Source organism: Arachis hypogaea, chromosome 6, assembly GCF_003086295.3.
Source record: "Arachis hypogaea cultivar Tifrunner chromosome 6, arahy.Tifrunner.gnm2.J5K5, whole genome shotgun sequence".
NCBI lineage: Eukaryota > Viridiplantae > Streptophyta > Magnoliopsida > Fabales > Fabaceae > Arachis > Arachis hypogaea.
In genome coordinates, this window is record NC_092041.1 from 102,217,442 (window position 1) to 102,230,735 (window position 13,294).

General features: G+C 37.9%; 1 protein-coding gene across 1 annotated transcript; it reads right to left on the minus strand.

Annotated features, from left to right (window-relative positions):
* Positions 1-10,914: 10,914 nt before the first annotated feature.
* Positions 10,915-13,073, minus strand: LOC112805828 (uncharacterized). Its single transcript, XM_025848157.1, has 3 exons — positions 12,942-13,073; positions 12,704-12,835; positions 10,915-11,469 (listed from the first exon to the last, which is right to left on the minus strand). Exons 1-3 carry the CDS (start codon positions 13,071-13,073, stop codon positions 10,915-10,917), a joined length of 819 nt encoding a protein of 272 aa, XP_025703942.1.
* Positions 13,074-13,294: the final 221 nt, after the last annotated feature.

Below are 13,294 nucleotides of genomic sequence, written 5' to 3' on the forward strand. Positions count from 1 at the left end.
TAACAGTGGTTCATAATGAAAAGAATGAACTGGTTCCTACAAGAACAGTTACAGGGTGGCGTATGTGTATTGACTACAGAAGGCTCAATACAGCCACCAGGAAGGATCATTTTCCTTTACCATTCATAGACCAGATGCTAGAGAGACTGGCAGGTCATGAATATTACTGCTTTTTGGATGGCTATTCAGGTTACAACCAAATTGCAGTAGATCCTCAGGACCAAGAGAAAACAGCATTTACATGTCCTTCTGGAGTATTTGCCTACAGAAGGATGCCTTTTGGTCTGTGCAATGCACCTGCAACCTTTCAGAGGTGCATGCTCTCTATCTTCTCAGATATGGTAGAGAAATTTCTGGAAGTCTTTATGGATGACTTTTCAGTATTTGGAGACTCATTCAGCTCCTGCCTTAACCATCTAGCACTTGTTCTGAAAAGATGCCAAGAGACTAACCTGGTCTTAAACTGGGAAAAATGTCACTTTATGGTGACTGAAGGAATTGTCCTTGGGCATAAAATTTCAAGCAATGGAATAGAGGTGGATAAGGCAAAGGTAGAGGTAATTAAAAAATTACCACCACCTGCCAATGTTAAGGCAATCAGAAGCTTTCTGGGGCATGCAGGATTCTACAGAAGGTTTATAAGGGATTTTTCAAAAATTGCCAAACCTCTGAGTAATCTGCTAGCTGCTGACACTCCATTTATTTTTGATAATGAGTGTCTGCAGGCGTTTGAGACTTTGAAAGCTAAGCTGGTCACAGCACCAGTCATCTCTGCACCAGACTGGACATTACCATTTGAACTAATGTGTGATGCCAGTGACCATGCCATTGGTGCAGTATTGGGACAAAGGCATGGTAAGCTTCTGCACGTCATTTATTATGGCAGCCGTATTCTAAATGATGCACAGAAGAACTACACAACCACAGAAAAGGAGTTACTTGCAGTGGTTTATGCCATTGACAAGTTCAGATCTTATTTAGTAGGATCAAAAGTGATTGTGTACACTGACCATGCTGCTCTTAAATATCTACTCACAAAGCAGGATTCAAAGCCCAAGCTCATAAGATGGGTGTTGCTTCTGCAAGAGTTTGATATAGAAATAAGAGACAAAAAGGGACAGAGAATCAAGTAGCTGATCACCTGTCCCGGATAGAACCAGTAGCAGGAGCATCCCTCCCTCCTACTGAGATCTCTGAAACCTTTCCGGATGAGCAATTGTTTGCTATTCAGGAAGCTCCGTGGCTTGCAGACAGTGCAAACTATAAGACTCAAGGTTCTCCTTCTGTAACCATGGAGAGGAAGCATGAAGAGCTTCTCTCAAAACAAAGTCAAACAGATCCCCCACAGTCAAACTCTAAGTTTGGTGTTGGGAGGTCACAACCAAACTCTAAGTTTGGTGTTGGGAGGTTCCAACATTGCTCTGAGCATCCGTGAGGCTCCATGAGGGCCCACTGTCAAGCTACTGACATTAAATAAGCGCTTGTTGGGAGGCAACCCAATGTTATATTTTATCTATTTTCCTTTGTTATTTTATGTTTTCTATAGGTTGATGATCATGAGAAGTCACAAAATCAATTGAAAAAGCAAAAACAGAAAGAAAAATAGAAAGAAAAATAGCACACCCTGGAGGAGAACTTGCTGGCGTTTAAACGCCAGTGAGGCTAGCAGATGGGCGTTTAACGCCCAGTCTGGCACCATTCTGGGTGTTTAACGCCAGAAAGGGGCACCAGACTGGCGTTAAACGCCAGGAATGGGCACCAAGCTGGCGTTAAACGCCAGAAATGGGCACCAGCCCGGCGTTTAATGCCAGAATTGGCATAAGGAGCATTTTTGCTCGTCACTTGGTGCAGGGATGAATTATCCTTGACACCTCAGGATCTGTGGACCCCACAGGATCCCCACCTACCCCACCACTCTCTCTCTTCTTTATTCTTTTGCTCGAGGACGAGCAAACCTTCTAAGTTTGGTGTGGTAAAAGCGTTGCTTTTTGTTTCTCCATAACCATTTATGGCACCTCAGACCGGAGAAACCTCTAGAAAGAGGAAAGGAAGACAAAAGCTTCCACCTCCGAGCCATGGGAGATGGAGAGATTCATCTCAAGGGATGCACTTTTCTCCACAAATCTATTAGGAGCAAATCAATACCTCCCTAGGAGAATTGAGTTCCAACATGGGACAACTAAGGGTGGAGCACCAAGAACATTCCATCCTCCTCCATGAAATTAAAGAAGAACATAGAATCATGAGAGAGGAGCAACAAGGGCAAGGAAGAGACATTGAGGAGCTCAAGCACTCCATAAGATCTTCAAGAGGAAGAACAAGCCGCCATCACTAAGGTGGACCCGTTCTTTAATCTCCTTGTTCTTTATTTTCTATTTTTCGAATTTTTATGCTTATGTTTATCTATATTTGTGTCTTATTACATGATCATTAGTATCTTAGTGTCTATGCCTTAAAGCTATGAATGTCCTATGAATCCATCACCTCTCTTAAATGAAAAATGCTTTAATCACAAAAGAACAAGAAGTACAGGATTTTGAATTCATCTTTGAAACTAGTTGAATTAGTTTGATGTGGTGACAATACTTTTTGTTTTCTGAATGAATGCTTGAACAGTGCATATGTCTTTTGAATTTGTTGTTTTAAGAATGTTAAAATTGTTGGCTCTTGAAAGAATGATGGAAAAGGAGAACTGTTATTGAGGATCTGAAAAATCATCAAATTGATTCTTGAAGCAAGAAAAAGCAATGAATAAAAAAAAAGAGTGTAAAAAAAAAAGAAAGAGAAAAAGAAAAAGAAAGAAATAAAGTTGTGATCCAAGGCAAAAAGAGTGTGCTTAAGAACCCTGGACACCTCTAATTGGGGACTCTAGCAAAGCTGAGTCACAATCTGAAAAGGTTCACCCAATTATGTGTCTGTGGCATGTATGTATCCGGTGGTAATACTGGAAGACAGAGTGCTTTGGGCCACGGCCAAGACTCAATAAGTAGCTGTGTTCAAGAATCATCATACTTAACTAGGAGAATCAATGACACTATCTGGATTCTGAGTTATGAATGTCTATGCCTTAAAGTTATGAATGTCTTATGAATCCATCACCTTTCTTGAATAAAAAATGTTCTTAATTGAAAAAGAGAAGAATTGCATGATTTTGAATTTTATAACAGTTTAATTATTTTGATGTGGTGGCAATACTTTTGTTTTCTAAATGTATGCTTAAACAGTGCATATGTCTTTTGAATTTGTGGTTCATGAATGTTGGCTCTTGAAAGAATGATGAAAAAGGAGACATGTTACTGAGGATCTGAAAAATCATAAAAATGATTCTTGAAGCAAGAAAAAGCAGTGAATACAAAAAAAAAATTCGAAAAAAAAGGGAAGAAAGAAAAAGAAAGAGAAAAAGAAAAAAAGAGAGAAAAAGAAAGAAATAAAGTTGTGATCCAAGGCAAAGAGAGTGTGCTTAAGAACCCTGGACACCTCTAATTGGGGACTCTAGCAAAGCTGAGTCACAATCTGAAAAGGTTCACCCAATTATGTGTCTGTGGCATGTATGTATCCGGTGGTAATACTGGAAGACAGAGTGCTTTGGGCCACAGCCAAGACTCATAAAGTAGCTGTGTTCAAGAATCAACATACTTAACTAGGAGAATCAATAACACTATCTGAATTCTGAGTTCTTATAGATGCCAATCATTCTGAACCTCAAAGGATAAAGCGAGATGCCAAAACTGTTCAGGGGCAAAAAGCTACTAGTCCCGCTCATCTAATTGGAGCTAAGTTTCATTGATAGTTTGGAGTTTATAGTATATTCTCTTCTTTTTATCCTATTTGATTTTCAGTTGCTTGGGGACAAGCAACAATTTAAGTTTGGTGTTGTGATGAGCGGATAATTTATACTCTTTTTGGCATTGTTTTTAGTATGTTTTTAGTATGATTTAGTTAGTTTTTAGTATATTTTTATTTGTTTTTAATTAAAATTCACTTTTCTGGACTTTACTATGAGTTTGTGTGTTTTTCTGTGATTTCAGGTATTTTCTGGCTGAAATTGAGGGACCTGAGCAAAAATCTGATTCAGAGACTAAAAAGGACTGCAGATGCTGTTGGATTCTAACCTCCCTGCACTCGAAGTAGATTTTCTGGAGCTACAGAAGCCCAATTGGCGCGCTCTCAATGGCGTTGGAAAGTAGACATCCTGGGCTTTCCAGCAATATATAATAGTCCATACTTTGCCCGAGATTTGATGGCCCAAACCGGCGTTGCAAATCAGCTTCAGAATTCCCAGCGTTTAACGCTGGAACTGGCATAAAAATTGGAGTTAAACGCCCAAACTGGCATAAAAGCTGGCGTTTAACTCCAGGAAGAGTCTCTACACGAAAATACTTCAATGCTTAGCTCAAGCACACACCAAGTGGGCCCGAAAGTGGATTTTTCTGTCATTTACTCATTTCTGTAAACCCTAGATCACTAGTTCACTATTAATAGGATCTTTTGACATTGTATCTGTACCTCATGACACTTTACACGTTTCTTTGTGTACTTCCTACGGCATGAGTCTCTAAACCCCATGGTTGGGGGTGAGGAGCTCTGCTGTGTCTTGATGGATTAATGCAATTACTACTGTTTTTCATTCAATCATGCTTGCTTCCATTCTAAGATATCACTTGTTCCCAAACCTGATGAATGTGATGATCCGTGACACTCATCATCATTCTCAACTATGAACGTGTGCCTGACAACCACCTCTGTTCTACCTTAGATTGAGTAGATATCTCTTGGATTCCTTAATCAGAATCTTCGTGGTATAAGCTAGAATTGATGGCGGCATTCAAGAGAATCCGGAAGGTCTAAACCTTGTCTGTGGTATTCTGAGTAGGATTCAAGGATTGAATGACTGTGACAAGCTTCAAACTCCTGAGGGCTGGGCGTTAGTGACAGACGCAAAAGAATCACTGGATTCTATTCCAACCCGATTGAGAACCGACAGATGATTAGCCGTGCTGTGACAGAGTGCGTTGAACATTTTCACTGAGAGGATGGGAGGTAGCCATTGACAACGGTGAAACCCTACATACAGCTTGCCATGGAAGGAGCCTTGCGTGCTTGAAGAAGAAGACAGTAGGAAAGCAGAGATTCAGAAGATGGAGCATCTACAAAACCTCAACCTGTTTCCCCATTACTGCAAAACAAGTACTCACTTCATGTTCTTTTGCTTTTTACAATCAACCTTGATAATTATTGATATCCTGACTAAGAGTTACAAGATAACCATAGCTTGCTTCAAGCCGACAATCTCCGTGGGATCGACCCTTACTCACGTAAGGTATTACTTGGACGACCCAGTGCACTTGCTGGTTAGTTGTGCGGAATTGCAAAAGTGTGATTGCAATTTCGTGCACCACTAAGCAACAATGATTAATTGATTATTCTAATTAGATAAATCAAAACAGAGGAGTGAGGAATCACACATTCAAACAGAGGACAATAAAAAGCCAAAGTAGTAAATGAAAACAATGATGATGATAATGTTAAGGTTTCAGAGATTTTCACTCTCTAGAAAATAATCCTTGTGTTCATTTATTTGGGGCATGCAAAGATCAATCACAACAAAATCATATATAACTGAATTTCAATTTCTTGACAACTCAATTTCTCCTTAATTAACTAATCGCCAATTCATTGGTCAACTAATTAAGAAAAGAGGTTGATCACAAATCCGATTTAGTTTTAAATAAGATTCAAAAGTAGTTCTTAAGTTGAATTTTATGTCACATATCCAACTAGTCCTAGACAATCGAAACTTACAAGAAAGAATAATTTTCAAAAGTTTTCTAATCCGAATTATATGTCACTTATTCAAACTAGATCCATTGAAAATTATAAAGTGTAACATACTATTTGAAATAATATTCCTATTTAAATCAAAAAGTCGTGAGAAAGAGTTTTCAAGCTAATTCTACTATTAAATTTTCCAAAGCAATATTAGAATTCAAAACAGAGTTAGAATGTTTCCAACTGTTCTAATCTTTTAGGATGAAGAGAAAAAACTTAATTATGAAATAGATCAAAGCATAAACTTCAAATAAAGTAAAACACGTAGATTAATAATCTATAAAAATTTTTAGAATATTAGTTGTCTGTGTATATAGATACTAAATAACTCATGTTTAATAAGATTTATTTAAATTGTATGAAGTAAAAATATATGATAACATATTTCTTTATTTGACCGACTCAATTAGACAATGTCTCAAGTGATACAAACTCAAAGTAGTATTAGAAAATGTTCAAATTTGATTCGTTAATTTCGTTTACAACGATTGTGAGGATGATAGTATGTATATTTGAATGTACCTAATAACAATATTTTGTTGCACCAAATTCAAAGTTACTTGTAAGAATCTTCAACTAATTGTGAGAGAGTTTATAAAACGAAGTTGTTTTGTCGATTTTTAGCAAATCGATGGTGGTTCGATCTCTAATAGTTTAGGAGCAAAACCTACTCCTCTTTTGCAGGTACCAGTTTTCTATAAGTGCATTAAAGTGTCTTCGATTAGACGAGTATTGAAATAACAAGTAAATAAAAATTCGTAAAAAGATAAAAGAAGTTAAAAACAATAGATTCGAAAAAGAAATTGGTTGAAATCGAAAAAGTTGCATTGAAATTTAAAGAAAGTAGTAAAAGTTCATTCAACTGGGTCAAAGGGCTTTTGGCATGAAAATTAAAAGACATTGAAATGTAAATTGGATTCAAAATTTAAACATTGCTTGAAACATAAACTAGCTTGAAAGATAAATTTTACAGGAAATTTAAATGAAAAATAAAAACATGTGGAAGGAACCCTACAGATAATTGACTCGAGGCAAACTCAGAAAGTCTCTAGGATGTGAGAGTGCGTGAGTAATTTCTGAAGCAAAGTTTCAACCCTTACTCCCTAAAACTTTCTACTATTTATAGTCTATTTCTGTAATCGATTATTAATTACATAGCACTATCTTGTATGCACACTCCCAGGTAACCGTTCCCGCTCTTTTGCCAATAAACATTACCCATAAATTCCTCACATGATGAAAGCCTTCAACTTCTTCACTTACGTAACCGCTCGATCCACTATTCAAATAACTATTTGATTTCTCATTCGAATACCTGTTCAACTAGGCCCGTTCGATTTAATAAGGCGTTCGAAATCGAGTCTGTGTCGAGTAACTCCCAACTAATGCCTGCACGTGCATCTTTTCGACATCTGCTTCCATCTCAATCGACCTTGTTACTACTTCAAATTAACTCACCTTAATCAAAAATATTTTTTGACTAACAAATTGCCCCATTGGATTAATGTGTTTGTCTTCAATAGCATTATTGGAAGATGAAACACTTAATCCAAATTTAAAATTCAATCTCCTAAATCAGTAATAATTACCATTTAACTTCCCATTAATACTGACCCGTTTGACACGTCTCCCGTGACTTGCGCTTTCTCTCTCCACCACTTTCCCTTCTTCGCAAAGTTACCTCTTTTCTCTTTGAACATCCTCTACAATAACGGCCACAGTAAAACTCCCTTTAAATTTGACACTTTCACCTTTGTCAGACTTTCTCGAACCCTTATCCCCTCGATTTCTCTTGCATCCATTTTTCTTACACAACCTCCATTCTTCAATCTTTGTTCCTATTTGCTCTGCAATGGCTACTTCTTCATCTCATGCTACTACCCAAGACAAAGGCAAAGGTCCCATGGTGGCACCATCAGCTCCACCAGCCCTCCATGTGTTGAATCAAGTCAATGATGAAGTCATTGATGACCCACAACTTCTAATCAATGATACCAGAATTCTAATCTCATTCACAGTAGGCAGAGACATTCATTGTTTCATTGGGCCTATCGAAATCTTGGAAAGGGCGAACAAGAAACTACCTTTCTTACCTAGTGCTCAGAGAGAAGATTTGTTGATCAACCAAGCTCTCGACATCTCTTTTTCATTAATAAAAAACTTTTCAGGAACAATCCAAAAATTAACCTTCGGGAGTCCGACTTTATAGCCTGGCTCCAGCGCCTTTCTCCTACAAAGAGCGTTGTTTGAGGAGCTCTGAGAATTCAAGATCTTTTAAGACTCTCCCATTTCTCACCTTCAACTCACCCCTAGATGATTGGGGCCGTAACCTGTTTCTGGAATAGGACTACCAACAATTTTCACCTTCCTTGTGGAATGATTAGTATGTCTCTTTTGGATGTAGCTGCTATTTACAAGGCTCTCGATAAGTCTTCCAGATTTCACTTCTGACATGCAACCCAAACACCAATACAACATTGCCTTTAACACTTTATATAGTGATTTTATTGCTCATCACTTGGGTGCATAGGACACTATAGTTACAGATGATGAGCATGTAACCTTTCTGTTTTATTGGCTGAATGCAATCGTCTCCTGTTCCCAAAGTGTCCAAATGTCAAAGTTTTTCCTTCCTCTAGCTGCTCTGCTTCATGAAGGAAAAAATATTAATCTAGCCAAGCTTCTTCTAGGACATGTTTTTGAAGAGATTGGTCAATTTGTAAACTGTCTCCGAGACAATTATTTGATCAGTACAGGTGGCCCTCTCTGGCTTCTCCAACTATGGCTTAATGCCATTTTCGAAAAATATATGACAAAGCCTGGAGGTGGTGCTACTGATAAACAACACATCGAAGGCTTTCGATTGGCTGATTATAACCAGATACACAATCGGACGAAGACCGATTTTGGGCTGTTTTTTCTCTCTTCCATTCCTGTAAAAATTTTTACAAAGAAAACCTCAATTTCACTTCTTTTATGTGTCGAAATTGTGGTCCTGCATGGCTTGAGCGTTTACTCTTTCCAAATGACACTGAAGAAAGTGAACTTGCTAATCGGAGTTGGGTGCATTTACTGGCTATTCAAATAATTCCTACAGGCCTACCCCAACACAAAAAGAGAAGTTCAAAGTGACCCTGTACGCCCCTCATTTCACAGCCAAACAGTTGGGTTTCTCACAAGCCATTCCAACTCCACTCCCTCGAAACAATAAACTATTTTGCCACATCACTCTGACTTCTCAAAGTGAACTTGATTTCTACCTCTTGAAAAATCAACAACAGAGATAATGTTTCAATTTCCTCGTTTATGATCGCAGTTCATATATCACCAAATTCTGTTTCGAATGGTGGAATGCTTACTATTCCAGGTACAATCATACCTTAGAGAAAATCATGCGTTCTGCTATTCGAACAACTCCTGCTGCTGAAGGCTCTCCCAAAAAATCTAAAAAAAGAAAAGCTGACACTACAGCATCCTCTCGACAAACGCAACGAAAGAGTCGAAGGACTCCCACAAGGACTTCCAGAAGGGTAACTTTTCTGCCTATATTCATACATCTTTGAACTGAAATATTTCGAAAACCATCTTTATTTAACACCTTTTAATTTCGACCTTCTCATCAGTTACAGTTACAACCGTCGAGTGAGAGCTCTAATGGAAGTGAGCAATTTATTCGTAACATCCTTACTGCTTCCTCACAATCAGAGGATACAGCTGATTCAGATTCGGGTCTCCAATTAATTCGAAGGCCAAGACTCATCCTTAGAATAAATCTTAACTTATAACCGTGTACCTTGTGTGTCAGCCCATTACTGCTGCTCAATCAATCACCTCACCTCCGGAACTTGATCAGCCACTTCTACAACAATATGACCAAGGACAAACCACATCTCATTCATCAATCCAGGTTACAGGATCTATCGAGCCTCTCCAAGTCGCGCTTTTCCACCTCCCACTGGGACACAGGTGGTTGACTTAACTACAGAGCCTACCCAACACTCACCAACGCGAACTTTGAGTGCTGAGCACACTTCTCCAATTATCCAGGATGCACCTTCATCCGACTTTCCAGTGGCTCCTGACTTTGATTCCGCATCTTGAGTTGCTAAGACTACTGGCCCTGACTCGGATTCTGCATCAAGGGTTCTGGAGACTTTCCTTTCTCCTCAAAGAACCTCTAGTCCTCTTCAACAAGTTGAATTTCAAACTCCCCCTAGTCAAGGATCTAGAGGTTTAGGTGTTTCTTCTGAACCAACAAGCGCCACTTTGGCTAGCCTAATCTCCATTCTAAGTCAAGCTATCCAAGAAGATGAGGTGCCTATTCCTACCCCTGTACTTCCCGGACCTTCTACATCTGGTCCCTCATTCGAATTGAATGTTAATGTTCGAGGCAACTTCTGTCACTTCTCAAACTTTTGGACTATTCACCTACTGACTGGATCAAAGATGCAGCTCTTAACAATCTTTTGTCCGATCTTTTGAACTCTGATTTTGAACTTCTGGCTCATACCCTACATTATGCCATAGTCCATCAATTCAAAAAACTTACCAACAACAGCGTAGCTTTCCAAAACAAGCTTCAAGAAATTGAAAACGAGGAAGCTAAGATCAAAACTGAAGTAGAAGGCTACATTGTAGCCCTACAACTAATCAAAGTTTCCCGAGCAGAATTTGATTTAAGAATCTCTCAGGCTATTTCTGTTCAAGCTTATTATGACAAGGAAGAGATAAAATTCGAAGCTGAATTGACCCAGATCAATGAAAAACTTGCCAAAATACGCAAGAGAAGAGCCGATATAGCCATACCTCTGACCACTGCCCAGCAAGAACAACAAAAACTTATACAAGAAATTGTTTCTATTGAGACCAAACAAGAAGAATATGGGAAACAACTTGACAAGGTCCAATATAAAAGTTTCAAGCATGCTGAGGCACTTTCAGTTCTGGACAACGAAAGGGCAAAGCTACGCTCAGACTTGACAAAACTCCTGGCGACTCATACTTCTTCTTAAATTTCAGTATTTGTAATAATTTCACTTTCTTTCGGACTTATGCACCTTGACTTTAATTTAGTAAACAATAATATTACTTTAAGTATTTTCCATTAATCGAGTCAATTATATTTCCCGATTCGATATCTTTAATCCGATATGCATTTCCTAAATACAATCCTATCACTTGGAAAGGACCCTCCAAAGTATAGGACTGTTTGCCAAGAAATCTCGATTTCTTTTCCATTGGCAAAATAAATTTTAAAACCAACTCACCTATACTGAAACACTTTTCTCTTATTCGACGATTATAACTTCGAGCAACACTTTCTTTTTGTCGAATCATATTTTCAAGTGCCAAGATTTGCTCTGAATCTAATTCATTCAACTCATCAAACATTGCATTCAAGTAATCATCGACTGGCAAGTCAGATACTCTCAAAGTATTCAAATTAATTTCTAGTGGTAGCACCGCATCATTGCCATAAACCAATTTATAAGGCGAAGTAACTGTTGACCCCCTTGGTGAATTTCGATATGCCCATAATACTTGGCTTAAAGTTTCATGCCACGTTCGAGGTCTATTTCCGATATGCTTTGTTATCATACTTATCAGGATTTTATTTGCTGCCTCCACTTGCCCATTAGCCTATGCATAATAAGGAGTTGAAGTAACCATATTAATATTCCTTGAGGTTGCAAAATTTTTAATTCACTGACTAGTAAACATAGTCCCTTGATCAGTACTCAATGTTTGAGGAATTCCAAATCGATGGATTATATGTTCCTTGATGAATTCTATTATTTCATTTTGACCAACCTCTATTAAAGGAACCGCTTTCACCTATTTTTGTAAAATAATCAATTACAACCAAAATAAACTTATGTTGTTTCGATGAAGGAGGATGAATCAATCCAATCAGATCCAAAGCCCAACCTCTAAACGGCCATGACTTTATTATCGAATTCAACTCAGATGCTGGGATCTGTTGTATCAAACCATGTTTTTGACATTCCTGACATGTCTTTGCATAATCGATGCAATCTTTATCATGGATGGCTAATACACGTAGTTGCGATATAACACCCATTTCATCTTCTTTCCCGCTTGATGGGCACCACATATCCCTTTATGAACTTCACTTAAAGAAATATCTTTATCATCCTGGCTTAAACATCTCGATAAACTTTTATCAATCCACTTCTTTTACAACTCATCAGCCATTATGACAAAATTCATTGCCTGCAATTTTATTTTTCTTTCGACTGGGATGCTGGGATTCTTTAAATACTCAGCAATAGGCTTTCTCCAATCATTATCTTCCCATTCACCTATATATATAAAGCTTTCCTATCATCCGCAGACACTAATATTTGACATATACTAGCCAACTTTTTTAGAGTTTCTGGGCCGATTCTATATCACGAAGCAATTTGGGCTAACTCATTAGCAATTTCATTGTGAATCCTTGGGATGTGAACTAAAAAAAACTTTTCGAAAAGAAGTTAACAATTCCCAAGTCGTTGCTAAATATTTCTGTAACTTCTCATTATTGCATTTAAATTCTTTCGATAACTGCTTTAGGACTAACTGAGAATCCCCTAGGATTTGAACTTCCAGAGCCCCTTTATTGATCAATATTTCGAGGCCCAAAATTAAAGTTTCATACTCTGCCATATTATTTGAGCAAGGATATTTTAACTCGAATAAAAATTCCGATGGAATTCCTTCTGGTGAAACAATAAGAATTTCTACTCCTGCACCATCTTTGTTCTTTGATCCATCAAATTATAACTTCCAATAATCAACTTCAATATCGATTATATTTGCCTCCTGGTCATTCAGATTGTTCGAATTGTCAACAAAAAAAATCTTCAATGACCTGACATTTTACAGCCTTGGCCGGGACATACTGTAAATCAAATTCTATCAAAGCCAGCATCCATTTCCCTAAACGCTCCCGTAACATCGGAAAACTCAACATATACTTGATGAGATCAGTTTGTGCTATAACCTTCACCAATTTAGCCACCATATAGCATTTTAATTTCATACAAGCATAATATAAAGACACACAACTTTTCTATCGGGGAATACCTTGTCTCAATATCAGTTAGAACTCGACTAAGGTAATAAACAGCTCGTTCATGCCCATTCTCATCATCTTGGGCTAACATACACCCAGACCTAATTATGTTTATAAATGCTGCAATGTATAATTTTAAGGGCTCATGTGGGCGAACGTTTGCCATAATCGGAGCCTTAGATAAATAAGCCTTAATCGAATCGAATTCTAGTTGATGCTCATCTGTCCATTTGAACTGTGAGTCATTCTTTAATTTTACTAAAGGTGCAAACACTCGAGTTTGATCAAAAAGATTCGAAATGAACCTTCTGAGATAATTCACCTTTCCTAGGAAAGATTGTACTTCTTTCTTCTATTTAGGCGCAGATAATGCTAGTATGACATCAG

Coding starts and splice junctions, on each gene's coding strand:
- LOC112805828 (XM_025848157.1), bottom strand. CDS start 13,073: ATGGCAAACGTTCGCCCACATGAGCCCTTAAAATTATACATTGCAGCA. Junction 12,836..12,941: donor CTGTTTATTACCTTAGTCGA/GTTCTAACTGAT, acceptor AAATTGGTGAAG/GTTATAGCACAAACTGATCT. Junction 11,470..12,703: donor CCAAGGCTGTAAAATGTCAG/GTCATTGAAGAT, acceptor TATTATGCATAG/GCTAATGGGCAAGTGGAGGC.